The 21,700-nt window shown below is 44.1% G+C and overlaps 1 protein-coding gene across 2 annotated transcripts in view; it reads left to right on the top strand.

Moving 5' to 3' along the window:
* The first annotated feature begins 12,376 nt into the window (after positions 1–12,376).
* The window catches only part of Oma1 (OMA1 zinc metallopeptidase), a 61,278-nt gene continuing 51,954 nt past the window's right edge, over positions 12,377–21,700 (top strand). The window contains exons 1-2 of one of the 2 annotated variants that reach the window (XM_055629087.1): positions 12,377–12,437; positions 19,624–20,121. In XM_055629087.1, the coding sequence (XP_055485062.1) occupies positions 19,643–20,121 (479 nt within the window). In that variant the 5' untranslated portion in view covers positions 12,377–12,437; positions 19,624–19,642. Of the gene's footprint in view, positions 12,438–17,130; positions 17,458–19,623; positions 20,122–21,700 lie in introns of those variants that run through there. The other variant, XM_055629086.1, reaches the window with a different exon arrangement.

Here is a 21,700-nt window from a genome sequence, read left to right on the forward strand (position 1 = left end):
ACACACACACACACACACACACACACACACACACACACACACACACATTTTTTTTAAGAGTATAATTTTATTTTAGCAGTGTGCTTCTGACCCCAGGACTGAAAGTAAAAGCAAAACCCAGTGTTATCACCATGGTAGGCTCCCTGAAAAGGCTTTTTCAGGAAATTCTAAATGCCTGTTGAAGGAGTTCAGGAAAACCAAGAGTCTCCAAACTCTTAAATGGCATAGTTGGGCAATTATCAAGAAAGCAGGGGCTTAAATAAGAACTGACTTCCATTGTGTGCCTTTATCAGCTCACACGTTTATCCCTGCAAGAGAAGACCAGTGAGAGACAAGGCTGGGCTTTCTTTTTTCTGTCTGACACATTGTACCCAACACCACTGGGTTTACACTGAGTTGCCTTTCCTTTGCCAAATAATTTACTTCTACTTGCTAATGAGATGACTGGTCAGCTTCCTTAGTATACATTTCCAGTGTAGCTGTAGATGATAATCTTTTCCTTTTAAATCAAAGAAGGCAAGTAGTCTATGTTACAGAGTGGATAACCCATCTCATCCAACAAACTCATATGTTGAAGCACTAATGCCTTAGAAAGCGGCCAAAGACGTTGAGTGAAAAATGGCAGCGGTTGGTCCCACGTTGTCCATAAGACTGGCATCATGTAAGAAGAAATCACCTCTGATAGATACAGAGTGAAGTCATGCTGAGAACCCTGCATCCCAAATAGGGATGCCTAAGAAGTCAACCCTACCCATCTCTCTCTCTCCAAGGTTCAGCATCAGAAACTGTGAAACATACAAGTGTCTGCTGTCTACCCTCTCAGCCTCTGAGGCTTTATTACGACAGCCCACAAAGAGAAGCAGTTTTCAAACTCATCCTCGAGCAGGACCTGGTGGATCAGGCTTTAATCCCAGATACTTGTGAGGATGAAGCAGGAGCTTTCAAGGACTACCTGGGAAACCTTGTGTCTTACTTAGGGTTTTATTGCTGTGAAGAGACACCATGGCCATGGCAACTCTTATAAAGGAAAAAACAAAACAAAACAAAACATTTAGTTGGGACTGCCTTACATAGACCTTGGCTTGAGCTTCTGAAACCTCAAGGCCCACCTGCCAGTGATACACTTCCTCCAACAACGCCATACTTTCTCCAGCAAGGCCACACCTCCTAATAGTGCCACTCTCTATGGGCCATTTTTCTTCAGACATCACACCTTGCCTCAGAAGAGTGAAAACAAGAGTCTGCCGTGTAGCTCCATAATAGAGAGCAGGCCTAATGTAGGCAAAGTCTGTGCTGGATCCCAGCATCTCAAAAAAGATCAAAATATGAACTTGGTCCATGTGCTTCCATCCACACCAATTGTCATCCCTCTTTTATGAAAGAAAATGTACTCTTTATTTAAAAAAAATAGTATACATTCATTATAGATCACAATAGATTCTATTACGGCATTTTCTGAAATGCATGTCATGTATTTTGATGACATCCACCCACCCTCATTATCCTTTCTCCCTCCACTCCAATTTTTGCTGATCCCCTTCCTTTTCCCAATTAGCCCCCCTTCTAGACCTCGGGCTGTTTACGGGCATGTAGACAACCTGCCAGTTGTAGCTGTGCTCTCTCTACCTGGCAGCAATCACACCTCTTCTAAAAATGCACATGGAAACCTAGGATCCTTGCTTGTACATGCTATGCATACACACTCCTATCTGAACAACACAACTGGTTAATGAGACGGGATCCCTATCTGAAGTATAACTCTGAACAGTGGAATAGGTTTCTCTTCAACAACCGTCAAACTTGGTTCTGTTCAGTCATGCTCTGCTTATGTTCAGGTATAAGAGTAGAAAGGGCAATCTGGCCTGAGCTGGTTTTGGTTTCATGTGCAATAATGCAAACTGTCTTCAAAGTGAGTTTTAAGGAAAATCTTATGGCTATGCTGAGTTGGGCACACATATGATAAAAAACAAGATGCATTGTGGGAGGTTAGATGGGAGGCAGAGAAACAGCTATATAAATTAATGTGCTAGTCAAAAGAGAGAACCACTCTCTCTTTGCTCTTTAGCAATCAAAGGCCTTTTCTTGAACCCCATAATAAGAACTCTCAAACAATAACTGGGACTCTGAATATCTTTGCTCATGTGCTCTTCTGCCACATTTGACAGTGGTTCTGACCTGTTCTATAGGTTTGCTTTGAATAAAGGTTCCTTACTTTTTTTCACAAGTCTCTGTGACCCATTATTTCAATTCTCTGGGTAAGAAGACAAGACCTGGAGACATCCTCTGACCACCGAGTAACATAGAAGAGTAATACTTTCCACAGCCAATTAAATAATGGTTCAAAGAATTAACAGGCGAATGTGAAATTTTACTATAATTACCATAAGGGTTGATAGAACTCCTTCTAGCCATTCTGGGTAGCTTCTGCCTCAGCAACTTGGAAGTCTAACATTACTGTTGCCTTGATCAGGTCTCCTGCCTCTTGTACCTAATCAGTGCACGTTCCCTGGGAAGGTACATGGGGAACCCGCTTCAAACACTACCCAAAATGTGTTAATGAGAAGCCAAAGCCAGAAATAAAGTTGAGAAAACTCGTTAAACTTCAGGACAGAAGGAGCAAAGGGGCTTTTCAAAGAACCGAGACAAACCTGCAGGCTGCACCAGAGCCTCAGTCCTCAGCCACGTAGGAGCATGCTTTTCCATTATTTCACGTGTAAATGTGGTCCTCATCCAGACCCCTTTCAGGGGCCATGGAAAAGCTCTCTCCTACTGCAGGGCAAATCATGACTCTGAGCTTCTCTAATACGGGTTCCTGCTCAAACCACCAAGGTCTATGCACCTTTGTCTTTCGGCTTGCTTGCTTTTCCTTTCCCCACTTTACTGAGATAACAATGCATCTTGTATCCATAGAAACTGTTTCCAGAGCTTTTCCATCTTGAGAACAGCATTCTTACTCTCCAAGGCATTTCACCCACATGCTCTTGTCACTCAAAGCCAAAGCCAAATACTCACGCAACTCCTTCTGCCGACGGAGTGGAGCAGGAGAGCCCAAGGGAGGATGATGACCTACCATTGCAATTCCTTCCTTCTTTTGTGTTTCTCACAGAAATGCAGAAAATTTTTAATAAGAAGCTTAAAACTCATATGCAGCTTGCAGGTCTGAATGGAAATTGGCAGCTTGTATTTCAGTGTTTAATGGAAAATTCTTTTCATTACTTACGTCATTAAAAAAAGGATCTATTCTTACCCGCAAGGCCAAGAAACACGTGATGCATATAGTAAGATCAGTCTAGCATTATATAAGCCAAGTAGCAGCCTTGGACACATGAACACACATACACACATGCACGCACAGATAGAGAGAGAGAAGGAGGGGAGAGAGAGAGCTCATTCATATGCCCCACAGAATTACAGTCTAAAGATGACTACCTTGCAAACAGCTTGTATTTGATCAGGAATGGTGGGACATGTTTTATAAATATGGATTAAAATTTCAGTCAAGGGTTCTCTTGGTAAACATTTTGAGAATGCACCTTATATTGGTGCATCAAAATAGGAAAAAAGAAAAACTGAAACATGTAGGGATAATCATAAGACCACGTCAGGGGCCAGCACCCTGAAACAAGTCATTTCTTTAATCCTGTACAGTAGTCATCTAGTTGGCATAGTGTCCAGTGGCAGAGCACCTGCTCAGCAGCGGTGAAGCCTGGGGTTTAATCCCTTTGGTCACATACTAACCTCTAAATACCACTCTAAAAATAAGAGAAAGGAAATAAAAACAGTGGTTAGAGATTGCTAGTCCTACTTGTAGCCAGTGCACAAACACCGTGTGCTCAATTTAGTCTACAGATTTATCACACAAGAAACACACACACACACACACACACACACACACGTGGCTTGACTCTATTATTCGTCAAACTATGTACACCAAAGAGCAATGGCTTGATTGGACTCAGTAACCAAGTACAGTTGGCAGTGGTGATTTGCAAGATACTGTTGAATGTAAAGGAATTTTCAGTAAAGCTGTAGGTGTCCTCGGGAGTAGATTGAGGAGGTATGGGTGGGACATTGCCAGATTTGGCCACAGGGTCCCAAAATAAACAAATGTGTGTATTTCTCTCTGTCTCCATCTCTCTCTCTCTCTGTCTCTCTGTCTCCCTACCTCCCTATGTCTCTCCCCTTCCTGTGTCTGTCTTGAGTACAATCAAAAGAAGTTTTAAAAAAATATAAAAGCAGAGAAATATGTTCTCTTAGAGAAGATCTTACCACTTGGTGGCAGCGTAGCCAAGTTTAGATGGTTGAAAATTAAAAACAAAATATGACTTGAAATGGCACCAAACATCTCCTGACCACAGCTGCAAAATCACCTTCAAAGCACTCTCTCTCCGGCTGGAAAGTCAGGCTGCTGTTAGTAATGTTGCAGGCTTCAGAAATACCCTTTCTTGGGTTGAGGAGGCAGGTTCCATGCAGTCAACAAGAAAAAGCTTCCACTAGAACAAACATTTTGTTTTACCTTTAATTCCCACCTATCTTCACTCTCAGTCTAGATTTGTGAAATCACTTATATACAGTAGTAGAAATGATTAAATCACTGTTAACATCGCTGTCTTATTTTCGATATCTGTCTTTCTGTTGCTGCTGAGACTGGATTTATACCCTTTATGTTGGTGTTCCTTATAGAAATAGGAATCCTCTCTCCTTCTCTCCTTTACTCTCCTCTTCCTCTTATCTGGACTCTAGCTCAGAAGAGTCTCAAATTGTCAGTCTTCCTGCCGCAGACTCCCAGGTCTGGGATTGCAGGCATGCTCCAAGCTCAGCAAGCTCTTTTTGTTTGTTTGTTTGTTTGCTTGTTTTGTTTGTTTGTTTAGTGAGAGCTATTCTCACTTAGGGCTAGGGCGAAGGTGAAGATAATAAAGTGCTTACTCTGCAAAAACAAGGACCTGAGCTATATCCCCCAAGCCCATGTGAAAAAGGCCAAGGGCAGTGCCATCCTCTTGGAATCACTGCATTGGGGAAGTAAACACATGGGTCCCTGGGGCTTGTGAGGCACTCAGTCTCACCTACTCGGCCAATCAGAGATCCAGTATCAACAAAATAAAACAAAACAACCCCCCCAAACCCCTCGAAAAAACAAAGCAAAACAAACATAAAAAACAAGTGGGCAGTTCCAGAGATATTCTCTGGACTCCACATACATGCAAATTCACACACATAAGTGTGGCCACGAAAGTTCTTGTCCCTTGAATGTCCACAATAATCATGATTATAAGTGGGGATACCTACAACCATTTTTAAAATTCATTTTGTGTTACACTCACCGCTGTTCTTATGTTTCTTATGAAATTTATTCACAAATCCTGTTAGCATCTTGAAACCAGAGCGGTGGTGATAACCCCAGGAGATCCTCAACAATTGGGTCAATTAACAGTTGATGGTAGCGGAGGGTGGGGAAGGCCATCAGACACTTACCTGAGGTTTGAGCCACTCCCTTCTACCTGCTCACCCCTCACTCCACTACGTGCCATCCTGTCCCACACACACATGGTCTCAAGAGGTACTGGTGTATGCAGAGGGTAGGTTCAGGGGACTTCAGTGAGGCACCTTTCATGAGACGTATCTTGGTGCGACAGGAAGGAAGGCATTAAGATTAGCTCATGAAAGAAGCAAATGACAGAGAAAAAGCCTGGAACCCTGCCCCTTCCCTACCCTACCACGGCCTACACATAAAGTGGCTGCTGGGACCCAGTACCACTGAGCGCCTAACATTTCCCAGTCCTCTGGTCTGCTTTGTTGCTCAGAAGTGCTCTTTTCTTTAACACATCTTCTTTCTTTCTACTGCCATCCACGGGCCCCTGGTCCAGTTCCCTATTCTGGGACACAGTAATTTGGAAATCTCATCAGTGCCCTCTGGACTCCAATATCAGCTTATAGCAGTTGGCAAAGTCACCAGACAGGAGATAATGTTTATGTCTGCAATCTCTTCATGTCCTCACAGAAGGCTAGGGTGCTTGTCCCTCCCTCCCTCTCTCCACCTCTCTCTCTCTGCCTGCCTGCCTTCATCTTCACCTTTCATTTCCCTCCAAAGCACATGGACACCAGGGACACAGTCATGGAGATTGTGTGCATGGCGTCAGAACTGCTGTGGAAGGAAACTGGATCACATCCTTCCCAGTGTATGATGCCACAATGTCGGGGGTGGGGGAGAAGAGTCCCCAGATGTGCCCACATTCATAGCATGTCTAGCTACTGGGTTTGCTAACACTGTCGCTCCCCCCAAATATTCCTAAACTGCTAGTACTTTGCCCACCTCCCTTCCCCCTCCCCCTTTTTCATTTTCTTTTCCTAGGACAGCCTTGATGACCCAGCGGATAGTGATGGTAGTTGCTGCAGTTCATGCCTGTATTGGTCAGGGTTCTTTAGAAGAGCAGAACTGATAGACTGAATCTCTATATAGAAAGGGGATTTATTAGAGTTGTTTACAGGCTGTGCTCCAGCTAGTCCAACAATCTCTGTCTGCCAATGCCAAATACAAGAATCCCGTAGTTGTTCAGTCCATGAGGCTGGATGTCTCAGCTGGTCTTCAGTATACACCAGAATCCCAGAGGTTCTAATGCCAATGAAGGAATGAAGTTGCCAGCAAGAGCAAGAACAAGCAGGCAAAGAGAGAAGGCTTCCTTCTTCCATGTCCTTTATATAAGTGGGTCTTCCCACTTCAAACAATTAAGAAAAAACTCCCTGCAGTAGTAGGGTAGAGCCAGGCACTTGGGTTTTAGTTAATTCCAGATGTAGTCAAGTTGACAACCAAGAACAGCCATCACAATGGCCATATGCCCTCTACACCCAGGTGATCCCATAGAGAACCATGCCCAGAGAACCATGGGAATCAGGCGGTGGCCAGAGGGGGAGAATGCAAGTGTGTGGTAAAGGCTGCCTCTGTTGTTTGCAGTGCCTGGACCTGGACACTTGGCAGACTCATGTGCTACTTCTACCAGGGTTCATGATCCTTAATCTGTCCTTCTGGGCCATCCCCTGGCAGAAATGAGAATTCAGAGGCTAGCTCTAATGGCCCCAGAGACAAAAGTGAAAGAGACGAATAACATTGTTTGGTAGGCAGGGCCAAGCACTGTCCAGGGTCTGGATGCGTGAGTCCAGCCTTGGGGGGTGAGTGACATAGGTCAGGCAGGGCAACGGATTCTCACCCCTCATTCTTGAATAACTCTGCGCTCCCCTGCTACTGTTTTGTGTGCCCCTGGGGGAAAAAAGCAGAGGATCCAGGAGAAAGCTAGAAGGCATGTGGATACACTGTTTGGTCCAAGTCTCTCTCACCATATGCCTGCACTGTGGGCTGTCCCAGGCCAGAGACTCACTGATTGGGATTCTCACATCCCAGGAGGGATGCACAGATATAGCATGATGAGAGAGAATCTCATCACAGGGATGAAAAGCTATACTTAGACACCTGGTGACAATGATAAGATCAGGAAAGTTACACAAGCAAGGAAAAAAAAAATTTCCTGCCCTGTTTCTCAAAATTTCAGAAAATTCACCAGCTTGAAGCCCACCCACTAAAGATCAGGTTCTCCTGAGCTAACATTTCATCCATTGGTGCCCCTGCCTGACATCCATAGAAAACTTCAGTAGCCGCAGATGGGGGCCTGAGAAGGCACAGACTCAGCTGTGTGTGTTCAAGGACTGAGAGCTGAAGAAAGACAAAAAGGAACAGAGAAAGGGATATTTGTCCTTGTAGGTGCCATGGGAGAGGTCCATTTCCAAAAAACAAAAACAAAACAGAACCAAAAACTGAAAACCAACCAACCAAACAAAAAAAACCCACCTCTGATAAACCTGAGAACTTGAAGGATAGAGGGCAGACCTGCTCAAGAGCAAAGGCCAGGGCACTGGACAGGTGAACAGGCAAACAGCCTTATGCCCGTGTCCTGTAACTAAGGACGCACGGCCTTCACACTAGAGGGTTCCTTGTCCTATTCCCAGAGTGGGAAGGGGCCAGCCACCAACTGAGGGTACCCAAGGAAATCGTGTGACAAGAAAACAAAGGCAGCCTTATAGATTCCCCAAGATTTAACCTCGTTTCCCCCAAAGAATAGAGATAAAATGTTCCTTCTTTGTTTGAAAGAAAAAAATACGCTCTGATGTAATGAAATCATGTCATATGCGCTCACGGTGTTTTCATGTAACTATTGTGTGTGGTCCTGTGCCTACGACAACATGGATAAAACTTTGCCTCTTCCAAAAATATCTCAAAATAACTGATTAGCAAATCCCCTCGGCCCCTTCATTTTTAAACAGTGTAATAAAATCGCTGTTTTTGTCAGGCTGGATTACAATGTGTGTGTGGATGCGTAGGGATGCAAACGCTTTGGGTCTACAGTAGAAGGCCTGAGCTGATTTTATAAACTCAGGTGCTCCTGACTTTCTAACGCCTAGTAAAACGGTATTGTGGGGTCTATTAAATAAGCTTTCTGAAAGCTTAATATCCTTAAGAGACACCTGTTTATTTAGAGCAGCTTCCCTTGGACTATCATATAAGCACTAAAAAGACTTTTAAAAATTTGTTGTCAATTGTGCACTTACACAGGAATTCTGCAGAGACCAGAGGCGTGAGGCAAGACCTCCTGGGGATGGCGGTTGTCAGCTGCCTGGCATGGGTATCGGGAACCAAACTTGGGTCCTATATAAGAGCACTTTGTGGAAGAAACACTGAGCCATCCCTCCAGCTCCATAATATGGAGGTTTTGCCAAGCAACAACATTTAGCATTGACCGCATAATTTAATAGGGGTTTCCCCCCTAAAATAGGTTCTAGAAAGGAACTAGATTTTTATTTCATTTTTTTTCCTTTAATAGTCAAAGGTGACAGAAAAACAGGAGTGCCTAAAACTGCTTTATGGTAATCAAAATACCTTCATATACTCCTAATTTAGAAATGATAATTGTGAGATTTTTTTTATCGACGCAGTAGTATACAGGAAATGATGGATATACAGGCTTTTCAAATACCTTTATGGTAAAATTTTCTTTGAACAATAAAAGTTATAGGCAGGAAGATCCCAACAAGCAGGGTTATCCAGAAGCTGGGTAAGCTTTCTGTGTCCGTCAGGAAAGAGACAGTGTTATTGGTACTATCAAGAAAGAGAGAGCTAACGTCTTCAAATGTAGGCTAATCGTTATCTTACAATTGTTATCTTAAGGTATGGGATTTACTGCCAATCTGCTCATGCTCTCCTCTTTCAACAAAATCCCAAAGTCTTCTAGGATCTTCTCTTGTTTGATTTAATACTGAAGAAAAACAATAGTCATTTTAAAGCTGAGCTGTTGTTGCCTATTCCCCAGTGTAAGCACTAACAGTGATGAGGTTAGGCACGGGGTCTTTGTGGCCTAGAGCCTTCTACTTCATTTATGTGAAGGGTCATGTCTTTGGAAGCCCAGATACTGGAGTAAGGATTGTGTAGCAATATTGGGGAGGCAATCAGATAACAGTCTAACTTAACACTGACAAATGTTGGGGCTTAGAGAGGTGGCTCAGCAGTTAAGAGCACTGGCTGCTCTTCCAAGGGTCCTGGGTTCAATTCCTAACACACTGCTGGCAGCTCACAACTGCCTATAACTCCAGTTCCAGGGGATATAATGCTTTCTGCAGGAACCAGGCATGTATATGGTATATCGATATACCTGCACACAAAATGCCCATACACGTAAAATAAAAGATTTTTTAAAAACATGACAAATGATACATGTGAATAAAAGCTTCATCGTAGTCTTTGGTTTTTAAGACTGCCCTTAGGCATGGTATGGTGATCTCAATTAAAATGGCTCAGAGACTCATGGAGAATGGCATTATTGGAGGTGTGACCTTGGAGGAAGTGTGACACTGGGGGTTAGGCTTTGAGGTTTCAGAAGCTCAGTCCAGGCCTAGTGGCTCACACTCTCTTCCTGCTGCCTGTCCATCTGGATATAGAATTCTCTGCTACCTCTCCAGTACCATGTCTGCCTGTGTGCCACCATGCTTCCCGCCCTGATGACAATGGACTAAACCTCTGAACTGTAAACCAGCCCCAAATAAGTGCTTTCCTTTAGAAGAGTTTCTATGGTCATGGTGTCTCGTCACAGCGATAGAAACCCTAACTACGAAACATGGCTATGTGTTTGTGTGTGCTGTCCATATCTGCTCACACTTATAAGTGAGTGGTCATAGAAAACTACTCAGACCAAATAATGGACCAGGAACTTTAGAACAAAAGTTCCCAGCCCTGGCTGCTCCAAGGACATCGGGATGGAGAAAGGTGAAGTTTACTTAAATGTCGGTGGTGGATCAGGGAAGTCGAAGGCAGATTTGTTGCAGGTGGCAGCGAGTTGGAAATAAGGTCCCGGTGTGTGGCTGACTAGCCAGAAACACCAGGAGTGCCTCCTTGGTCACAGCCCCAATGTTGTAATATGTAAGGAACTGGATGCCACGCAACAGGTCTGATACAAAGAGGTTTATTTGAGGAAAGGTAAAGGGAGAAGAGTTAGGGCCTGAGTGAGCCATGAGGGCAGAGAGAGAGACAGAAAGAAAGAGAGAAACATATATATATATATAGAGAGAGTGTAGGGTGGCAGTCAGGTTCCAATAGCCCACACACCTGGCACACCTGGTGCAGGTGATGGCATAGGACAAAGGCCCCCGAGGGCAGGCCAGCAAAATTGCCTGCATCAACAATGTCAGGTTAACCCAAAAATACAAACTCAAAAATATCAGAAGTGACATTTTAGCATGGGTGCTTAACTCAAGGCTTTTCCTCTTCGTGGTCACGCCCTAGTGGGCAACTCTCGTTGCATTGGCTTTCACTGCTCCTTCCTTCCAGAGGTTCAGTTTCTTAGCTAGACTATAGACTATAGACTATAGTAGTAGTAGGTATGATTTTCTTTCTGTTCAGTAGGCCTTAAATCAAATCAGAAAACAATTGATTGCTCCACAACATTCATGCCTCTGTTGTACCCATGGATGTATCTTGCCTAGCTGGTTATCATAATGACTTGCAGAACTCACACCTAGATGTAAAAGGAACTTTTATTCCCCCGTTTCAGTTGTTGTCACGGAGGATTCCTGCCTCCTGCCACTAACCTAGGCCTAGTCCTGGAAGCTTCTAGCCTCCTACACTCTAACCTAGGCCTAGAATGTCTTCAGCCTCAGAGACTTACTGCTGAATAAGCTCACCTTTTCTTGTTCTTTCTGAGTTAATAGCTGGCTGATTCAACTCACCTGTTCTGGCTCAAACTTTTCTGCTCGCTGACTTATTCAATGTGTCTTCCCTCTAAGCCTTGGAATTGCTCTGCTTGGCAGCAGCAATCTTCTCATCTGGCTCCTCATCCTCTGGCTTGTTCTGGCTTCACCTCTGTTCTTTCTCTGCAACCTGTCTCTCTATTACTGTCCCAATAAAACTGCCCTCTCTCTCTGCATTGTCCCTTAAGTAGCTTCTCTTTCCTTTTGTGAGAATTGAGTATATCCTATTCTGTCAAGTCTTTCTCTGATTCAAGTTTTCTCTCAAAAAGCATTTTTTTTTTTTTTGGGTCTGCGGTGGGTAGCTGCAGCTCCCACGGAATCATGTCTGCCAGTATTCACACCCCTTTGCAAACCATTCCCACAATGAAATCTGGTCACTACAGAAGCTGTTGTCATGAACACTGCTGACTTCTTAAAGTTTGGTGTCCTAGCCGGGCTGTGCTGACACACGCCTTTAATCCCAGCATTTGGGAGGCAGAGGCCGGCAGATCTCAGTGGGTCCGAGGACAGCCTGGTCTACAGAGTGAGCTCCAGGACAGCCAAGGCTACACAGAGAAATTCCGTCTCGAAAAACCAAAACCAAAACCACCACCAAAAAAAGTTTGGTGTCCCAAAAAGATCATGGTGAAACAGTGTTTCTTATTTAGCCTTATTCTTATGCTTCTTTATCACTCTAGGTCTGAGGGATGATTGTCAGTAAGTAGTGCTAGAGTTAATGTTACACCCACACTCAAAACTATAAGCGTAGTGAAGCTTCAAATAAAGGCATCTTAGCTCTCCAGCAGCCCCTGGCATCGCTTTCCTTTTGGGCAGAACTGCTGTAGAAACTCCCGCAGGCGTGCGTGGCTTGGCCTGCATACAACACCGCCAAGTACCAAGGATGTGTGCAGCTCGCTCCCGGCAGGTGCCTTAAACCCGGGCTATCCTCCTCGGGCCACACGGGGGCGCGACGGCGCCACAGGCCGCAGCCCGCCAGGGACCGCTCTGGGATTGGGGGCCACGGCCTGCCCATCACAAGGGCGGGGCAAGAGGCGGCCGGGAGGTCCCCAGGGCAGGAAGTGCGGGGGCGGGGGCGGGGCCTGGGCGTGCGTGCGCCTGCGCGGAGGCCGGCTGCTGGATCCCGCTCGGGGCTGCGGCTTCAGCGCGCGCTCACGGTGACGGCTCGGCGTTCTCCCGCGGCGGGGCGGAGAGGGTGGCGCTGGGGAGCGGGGCCGGGGGCTCGGGGTCGCGGTGGTCGCGGGTCGTGCCGGGGTCCGCGCGAACGGCCGGCGCGGTGGGCTCTCCGGAAGCTTGCCTCCGGCCGCCCGCCCGCGGTGGGCTCCTCCTGAGCAGCGCTTCCTGCTGCGGCGCGGCGGGCCCGGCCTGTGCGGCTCTCCCCTCCGCCTCGCCGCTCGTCCGTGTGCGGGGACGCGTGGGCTCCCCTGCCCCAGCTCGCCACATCATGACATTCGGAGCAGTTCCAGGGAGCCTCCCGATTTCCCCGCAAACTTGTCTACGAGGATCCCATTTTACACTTTTTTACGTGTCACTTGCGGTGTGACAGGGAGCCAGAAAAACGTTAGTCCTAGGAGTTGAGAATTCCTTGAGAATCGTTTGGAGTTTAGGAGTCGACCGTCTCAGCGACTCTAAAGGTCTTGGGGCACCCCCGAAAAGGATTTAGCTTCACAGCCATCACCCCCAAGCCAGGAGTCAGGGGGTGCTGTGCGACATTTGGAAGCCTAAGAGCCAAGCCTGATAACTTTTTTTTAGAAGCCATCCATCATGTCTACTTAGCTTGAATAGTTATTTTAAAGTGCATGTCCTATTTTTGCCAATCTGACAGCTGTTTCCATAGAAACTAGAGAAGAAATAGTAGTTTTCAGTAAGAGTTGTTAAAACTGTCTTCCAGACATCAGCTGTGAGTGCACTACTTGCCCATTCGAAGATGGCACTTGAAGAATTAAGGGTTTGGAATGTTCTTAGAGGCTAGCAATCCAAATTGTTTAATTTTCTCACATCATTAATTTCCTAATCCTGTGAGTCTGCCAGCTCCGTTTGCTTTCCTGCCACAGTTCTTTGAAGAGCACACATCAGCCCCAGTTCAGCTCATTGTTAGGTGCTGTGGAGTGGAGTGTTTGGCTCTTTGAAAATGTATAAATAGATTTCTTCCCCTATTTTTTTTTTTTTAAAAAAACAAAAACATTTTAAGGATTAATCAGTCATTACAGATCAACAACCACTGTTTCTATTCTGGATGGTACTCAATTGTCAGTGGTAGAAATGATAATGATTTTAATTATGTTCCTAGTGTTTGGGGCCTTTGTACCTTCTGTTGGTAGACTATGTTAAAAATGTTCGCACATGCTCTGAAATGAGCAGTTTTCTCATCAGTAAAGCGAGCAGTGTGAATAGTGTGCCTGTCACTCGGATGAGAGTTTATCTTCTGAAGGGCATCAGCAAACCCTTACGTTCTAGAATTGAGCTGTGGGTGAAGGAGGCTAGGAGAACATGTCTCTGGAACTGGAAAGCCAGAAACAACTTTAGAAAGTTTATTGAAACTCAGAGGAAACCATTGGAATTTACAAAAGTGCTTGCTTGGCTTCGCATTCACAAAGTAACACACATTGTAGACATTTAAAGTGCCAGAAAGACCCCTTATCAGCCCCATTTGTCCCCTGAATTACACATAGTTCTTTCCTGAGATTTATTTTTGTGTCCACTAGTGTGTTTTGTCTTTACTAGTATTATAGATTGGGTATGGATTTTTTGTCTTTGTTTGTTTGTTTCTGCTTTGTATCTGCTACAGAGAGGTGTCTGACATGTATCATTCACTCGTATGATGGATTAAAGAATAAAATAATCCTGAACCCAATGAGATATGTGAATGTTTGGTTAAGATACTCAAGTTTTATTAATTTGGTTGGCAACATTTTGGAATAGGCACATTTCACATTGATTCTTGGTTTTTGGCTCTTGTAGAAAGGTTTGGAACACTTGTCAGTGTAAAGGACAGATCCTGTTTCATTGTTGGGCCTCCTCTGGGTGATTGATTGTTCATATCTCTCTGGCTTTGCTGAAGCTTATCTGCATCTCCCACAGAAACCTGCACTCAAAGCCAACTCCCCAAGTTTTGCTCCTCAGATGTATCTGGCCACATGCGAGGGCTGCCATACTGGGCAGCACAGAGAACATTTTTTCAGTAAGTTTTATGCATTATTATTTTTGACATTGGGCTTTGTCTCTCCGGCCCTCCTGTTATACAGAAGAATTTGTTTTAAATTACCTTGAGTAGCTCTGTGACTTAGGCGCTGGCATACAGGCCTGTCCTGGCAAGCTAGGCTTCAGGGCTCTTGCAGTAGCTGTTGCTTTTAGGTTAGCGCATTGTTGTTATGACTCAGAGCTCTGTATTTCAGTTGAAAATACAGTCTGTGGTGGCATGACTCTCTGTGACTCCAGGTTAGATTCTGTTAGTGATTTGCCTTTCTTAAGGATTGGGTTAAGTTGCTTGGAGGAGGGCAAAAGTGAATGAAAGCAGGGTGGCTAAAGAGAATATAGTACAATCTACTTGCAGGGTCACAGAACCCAGGGTGAGCTGGGCTGAGGTAGTGAGGTAGGTTGGCAGGACTGATTTAAAGTGGCCTTTTGGATGTTAAAATCCTAGGGCTGATCCAGCCCCATTTGGAACTTAGTCTGTGGAAGATGGGAAAGTTCATGGAAGCGGGGGAAGGGGGTCCCCTCAGGTAGTTTCATGACACATAATGTGGAAATATTAACTTGTACATGAGCTCTGCAACTGCCTCTGACCGTGAGACTGTCTTTGAGATCATTTGTTTTAAGACACAGAAACTGGAGGAAGGGAAGGAATTACTTTAGAGAGTTTCTGAAGCCCAGGCAGACAGGGAAAGCACAGTGGGGCCTCAGAAACATGGAGACCTTCAGGTGTTCAAATATATAAATGAACAGTCAGTCTGTAGGTCTCCCATATTCCCTCTCTCTCTCCCGCCCTTTTTCCATCCCACCCTGACCCCTGTGGTCACACTTAGCGGAATTTTTCCTCACAGGACTAGCTTGCATGCATTTTGTTTGCTGTAGCAGGAATGATAGACCCTACTGACCCAGGTCTTTATATTCTTATGCTAGATACTGCTTAATGTGAACTTTTCTCTGTGGCAGGTGTCTACTGCTGGCTTTGAGACCATTGGCCATTAGGGACTACCATAACTTGGTGGTCCAGTCCCTAAGTTGAGGCCATGTCCAGACAAGTGTCAGCGCTTTATGACAGTAAATCATCAGATTTGAAGGAAAGGAGATGTATTCATGTTGTTTTTGTAGTTTGTTTCCTACTAAAAGAGCGTAAATATACTTTTCCATATGAAACAATTCGTTTTTTGTTTGTTTGTTTTTTGTCTTCTATACCCAAATGACATAACAATGACTTTTGACTTACGTAACTATCCCGCTGCTCTGGAATATCCTACTCTTTGTTTTATTTTTTAGAGTACATGGCATTAATAAGATCTTTTTCTGTATTTTCCCATATAAACTCATTCTTGTTTCCTTGATCAGAATGCTGCCTCCACAAGGATAAGGATGTGTTTTGTGTTCTTTCTGTAACTTCCATACCACTTAGCCAATGAAGGAAACGAGTTGCTCTAGGAGGATGGCCGCATTGGTTTACTATGGAGCCAGACACTCCTGTTGCCTGGTGACATAGTTTCTGTCTAAATGCAGTCCAAGGAATTATTCACTGGCACCGCCCATCATGTGAAAATACAGGACCTGCGGCTGTCTATGGCACGTAGTGCTTGCTAATGGTCATGGTGTACTTTGTATTATTTTAGATGTATTGCTTCTACTTTTTAAAACAGTTACTGCAAGACAGGAAGCCATGTTGTGCCAGCAGCAGCCCCACACATCTGTTCACTGCATCTCTTGAGTGTGTCGAGCACCTGGCGTGACTGACCTATGCCATCAGGTCTGGGGAAGCACTCTGTCCACACGGTGAGGAGGCCTAACTCCAGTTGTCAGTCACTTCACCAGAAGTGACGCATGACTATAGGAGAAAGCAAGCTAGGAAGTGTCTTGTTAATGTCAAGCTATTAACAGGTTAGGTTTGACGCTATTCATTTTTAATTGGTAATAACTCAAAAAGGGCTACCATGGGGTAATTTTCACTTAGCATTGCCTTATTCACAGAGGCAATGTTATTGCCTTAGTAACACAGAGGCATAGTGTACAGATCATATACAATATAGTCTAATAACCTTCAAATTGTCAACTATGCAGATAAGACTATTCATTAAAATCGGCAGCTCTGAAACATCTTCCTAGGTATTAATTCTGTATTAGTAAAGTTACTTTTACACCCACATGAAGATTTTAAAAATTTAAGGAATATACATATAACCACATAGATATGATTGTCATTACATACAACATAGGTTCTGTGTCCTGTGTGTGCATGTATGTGTGGCAGTGCCGGTGTGTGGAGGCATGCATGTGTGCGTGCATTTGTAAGAGTACTTGGGAGTAAGGTTCATTAATAGATACTCAACAAGTGTCTATACTTCAACAAGTATCTCAGGAATGAGATACTCATCTCCATAATCACAGTATAATTATCATCTAAGAAAACTCAGTACCTGTAAGTCTGTATTGAGACTCCCGTTTGTTTCACTTCACTTCTGAAGCTGATGTTTTCTGTGGAACCACAGAGGTTAGCCAGTGCATTTGTTTATTTTGTCGTAATGCCCCTCCAACATCTATTTGTGCGTATGCCTTCCTGCATGTGTATGCTATAGCACATGTATGAACATCAGGAGACAACTTGAAGGAGTTGGTCCTTCTTCTGCTCATGTGGGTCCCAGGGATTGATCTCGGGTGGCATCAGGTGCCCTAACCTGCTGAGCCACCTTAGTAGCCCTTGTCAGTACCTTTCAGAAATAGTTGATTGGTGTTCAACTAACACACAGTAGGTTTGCACATGTTCAAACCATAGAGCGTAAAGTAGTTATGGGGCCCTTTATGTTTTCCCCAGGGAGCTGTGGTAGTTTGTATTTTCACAGGGTCCATCTATTTTACTTAAAGTCAGGTTTGACAGTTTTCCTTCGATGGTGCTTAGGAGTTGTTCCAGGTGGATCAAGGTGGAGGCGTGAGAGCTGGCTCAGTGTGGACAGGCACTGGGACTGACTTCAGGTAAGCAGGTCCTTTACTAACACTGGCCACCATGTTGGAGACTGGAACCCAGATTCTCACCTACGGCAAGACTGGTGGAACAAAAACTTCTCCTTCCCTTTCTAGGTTTGCTGTGTGTATGCGATAAGGATGATTGTCATTACAAGGAATATAGGGAACACGTGGCTGGGAGGCCAGGCAGTTTGGAGGCATATCGATGAGAAACAAAGCCATAACTCAAGGCCCTGGGGCTAGACCCTGGGCTGCATTTCCTGAAGCTGTGAAGGAGGAAGAGAAAGACTCTTGGTGGTTGATGTTCGGATAGAGACCAGGGCTGTAGAAGTTGCTAGAAGGCAGCCTTTGCTCTTAAAGTGGCAGGGCCAGCATCCAAGTTTCCTTTGCGCTTTTCCGTGTGGTTCATTGAACTTTATGGTTATGGCCTTACAGCTTTCATTAACTTTGGGCAAGCTTGGTCCATGGCCTCAGAGATCTTCTTCTCTTTCCTACCCTTGTCTCATTTGAGGATTCTAGTCAAAGGGGATTAAACTATCTCATTGAAGCCTCCTGCATTCTCTGTGAGTTTTTTTAGCTCTCAAGTCCTTATTTCCACAATGACCGATCTGCTGTAAATGCCACCCACTATACTTTTCATCGTCCTCTTTGTGGTTTTATTTAGAAGTTGAAGGTAGCCTTTTAAAAATATGTATTTCATGTCTGTATAAAACATACTCAGAATTTTTCTGTAGCTTCTTTAACATGTGGGATATAGTTACAATGATGACTTGACTCTCCTTGTCTACTAATTCTGTCATCTGCATTACTTAAGAATTAGCCTCCTTTGATTAATATTTCTTCTCCCTGTGGATCTTGTTTCCTGCCTGTTAATTTTAAATTGTAAATTTTAAGTTGGGAAGCATTGGATACTTTTTGATTCTTGAGGTTTTTGAAGAAAACCTAGGATGTGGCTATTAGAAGCACCTTGATCTTTTTGACTCTTGTTTTCCCAAGCTGGGTCTTACCTGAAAGCTAAGAAGTCACACACTGGGTGTTTTAGTCTTCATTCCTGAGGCCACAACATCTCTCAATGCAGTGCTAATTCTCTGATACTGAGGCCAGACTCTTCAGAGTTCCATCCAGTGTCTGTGATAAGTTTGATCAGTGGGAGCAGGCAGTGCACCCTGCCCTGTGTACTGTGCTCTGTGATTATGGTTCTTTCCAAGCTTCAGGGGAATTTCTTACTCACATGACCAGTTAGTCCTCAGCTGAACAGGGAGGGGCCTGCGCAGACCTTGACTTCTTTCTGTGCAGCTCTGTGTTTCCTTCCTTTGCCCATAACCTGATCCACAGGAGCATCCATGTTCACACCTTCAGTTTAGGGCAATTAAGGCTCTAGAAACTCATCAGGCAGCCAGTTGTAGGTCTCATCTTGTTTCTCATCTTTCAGTCCTTCATTGCCTACTGCCAAATGTGTTGAAACTCTTACTTTATGTATTCCATTCTTTTAAAATTTTTATTTATTTATTTAGTGTATGAGTACTCTATCTGCATGTACGCCTGCACTCCAGAAGAGGTCATCAGATCCCAGTATAGATGGTTGTGAGCCACCATGTGGTTGCGGGAATTGAACTCAGGACCTCTGGAAGAGAACATAGTGCTCTTAACCTCTGAGCCGTCTCTCCAGCACAAGCATTTCATTCTTAAAGTTATTTTTAAGTGGCCGAGAAGTTTCTCTTCCTACATCCTGATTCTACTCAAAAGCCTTATAGTTTTATTATTTGAAAGAACAAATTTGAATTTTTAAAACACATTTTTCTAAGTATCAGCTTTTCTATTCCATTATATTCTTATTGTAAACGGATACAGATTTATAGTTGGTTTCGCTAAGCTGTTTCTCATTTCCCCAAATGATTTCCTGATCAAATAGTTCACTTGCAACTAAAAAAAAAATTTTTTTTTTTCCTAAAATGAGGTGAGAAATTTCAAGTGTTGGAAATAAGAACCATGTAGTGACCCGACACTGTGAGAGTACTCCTCCGGTTTGTCCTGTAGAAGGTGTGGCTGTGGGCTGTGGGCAGAAACACAGGTGTTTCTCCTGAGATGCTTCGCACACATTTCTTAAGCATTACATTCCCAGTTTGTAAATACGCATTTTGCACGGGTGCTTATATCTTATTTTTTGTGTTCTAGATAATCAAGCAAAAGCAAGATGAGCTTCCTTTATGGACTGCAGTCTGCCAGGAGAAACTGTTTTCTCTCTGGAGTGAATTCACTGGCCAACAGGAGACAGTGGAACCCACCCACAGGCTGTGCACGAAGGCCCCAAGCAGTCAATGCGAGTCTGAGGCTCAACACAGGCCGTCAGTGTCACTCGGGAACTTCACTGCCTGGAAACTTCCATTTCTGTAGGACTCTCAGTGGCAAAAACTCAGGATGCCTCTCCAGTGCCCAAAGCAAGGTGCGGGTGGTTACCTACAGACACACTGTGTGGGCTGATTGTGTTTCAAGACAAGGATCGAGGGCAGTGGCTGCTATTCCTGCACTTGCAGCCTCGTGCACTCTGAGCTGCCTCGCCGTAAGAGCTGCCCGGAGTTTCCACACGTCTCCACCGGTTCAGGCCGCCCCAGTCCCTCTCTTGCTGCTCATTTTGAAACCAGTGCAGAAGCTCCTTGCCATCATTGTAGGCAGGTAAAAATACTCTGGGAGGAAAACAGCGTTTGTGTTAAAGTTCTTGAATTTTTATGTTCACATTTGTATCAAGCTATACCAATTTTTAATAATTAAACTTTAATATTTCTAAAACTGTACTTTTAAGGAAACCTTTCCCTATACTATATTCAGCTCAAACTTTGAGTTTATAGTAGCTAGCACAGTGGTGCATGCCAGCACTCGGGGAGGCAGAGGCAGGCGGATCTCTTGAGTTCAAGGCCAGCATGGTCTACAAAGCGAGTCCAGGACAGCCAAGGCTACACAGAGAAACCCTGTCTCAACCCTCCCCCTATTTTTTGTTGTTGTTGTTGTTGAGTTTATAAATGTAAGTTTTGCCAGTCTTGTTATGTGTGTGGTTTAATTTGTTGTAAATTTATTGTACAGAAATATGCTCCTTAAGTTTTTTTGGTAGAGACCTTTCTAAAAGATTTCACATTTCTAATTATAGAGATGATGGGAAGTATTGGCAACAACTTGTGTAACTTAAGAACATTGCCTTTGGATTTTGTGGGATTGTAGGCATAAGAGTGAAATGAAGGACTTCACTCCTAATTAGGGGTCAGACTTAGTCACATTAATAATGCTCATTTCTATCATCCTGTGTTCATAGTATTTTTGCTCTGTTTCTCTTGGTAGTCTTTTATACTTTCTCACTTTATAGCTAAGTGGTTGCTCTCAACCCTTTTCCTTATTTCGTGAAGGCTGATGAAGGCAAAGCTACTCTTCATAAAGTTTTGATATGTTTGCCAAATATGCTGACCCTACTAGTCATCTACTGCCTTCCATACAGACAACCCAGTCTGCTTATATTAAAAACTCAAGCATTGCTCTGTAATGTCTTTAACTCCATATGTTTGATGTGGACAGAAAATAGTTGTTCACATTGTCTCCTAGGTAACATTCATCGTCATTTGTAGGGATGTTTGCTTTGTGAGTTCTAGTTCTTTAAAATGGTTTGATTTTGGTGTTGATTTTACTATTATAAATTTCCTCTTATAGTTTGTTGTGCATGTATTCTAAGTAAGTAGTAATGCTATAAAAGTTGTAATAGGAAATAAGAACACTTCATTGTCTTATGGCCCTTCTGATTTAGTTGCTTTTTCTAAGGCATTCTACCCATGTCCCTGTGTTAGCCAGCCTTCTGACACTGTGATGGAAAAACTGAGGTGATAAGGGAGCAAAGTTTTATTTTGGCGCATGCTTTCTGAGGTTTTAGTCCATGGTTGCTTAGGCCCAGGGCTACTCAGTGCATCTCCATGGGGATGCTTGCAGAGACTTGTCCATTTCATGATGGCCAGGAAGGCAAACAGAGAGACAGGCAGGAACTGGGGTTCTAATATTCCCTTCAAGGACACATCCCAGGGACCCCGAAGCTTTCCACTAGTCCCTGTCTTCTAGGAATATACCATCACCTAGTAGTGCTATAGGCCAGAGACCAAACCTGAATATATAGACCTTTGGTGGATACTTCCAGATTATAGCAGGGACTTTGTAAAACGATAGTAGCTTTACAAAGGTACATTGTAGAATGAAGTCTTGTCAAGGGAGATTTACTGTG

This window comes from Psammomys obesus, unplaced genomic scaffold, assembly GCF_907164565.1.
Source record: "Psammomys obesus unplaced genomic scaffold, mPsaObe1.curated_primary_1811, whole genome shotgun sequence".
Lineage (NCBI taxonomy): Eukaryota > Metazoa > Chordata > Mammalia > Rodentia > Muridae > Psammomys > Psammomys obesus.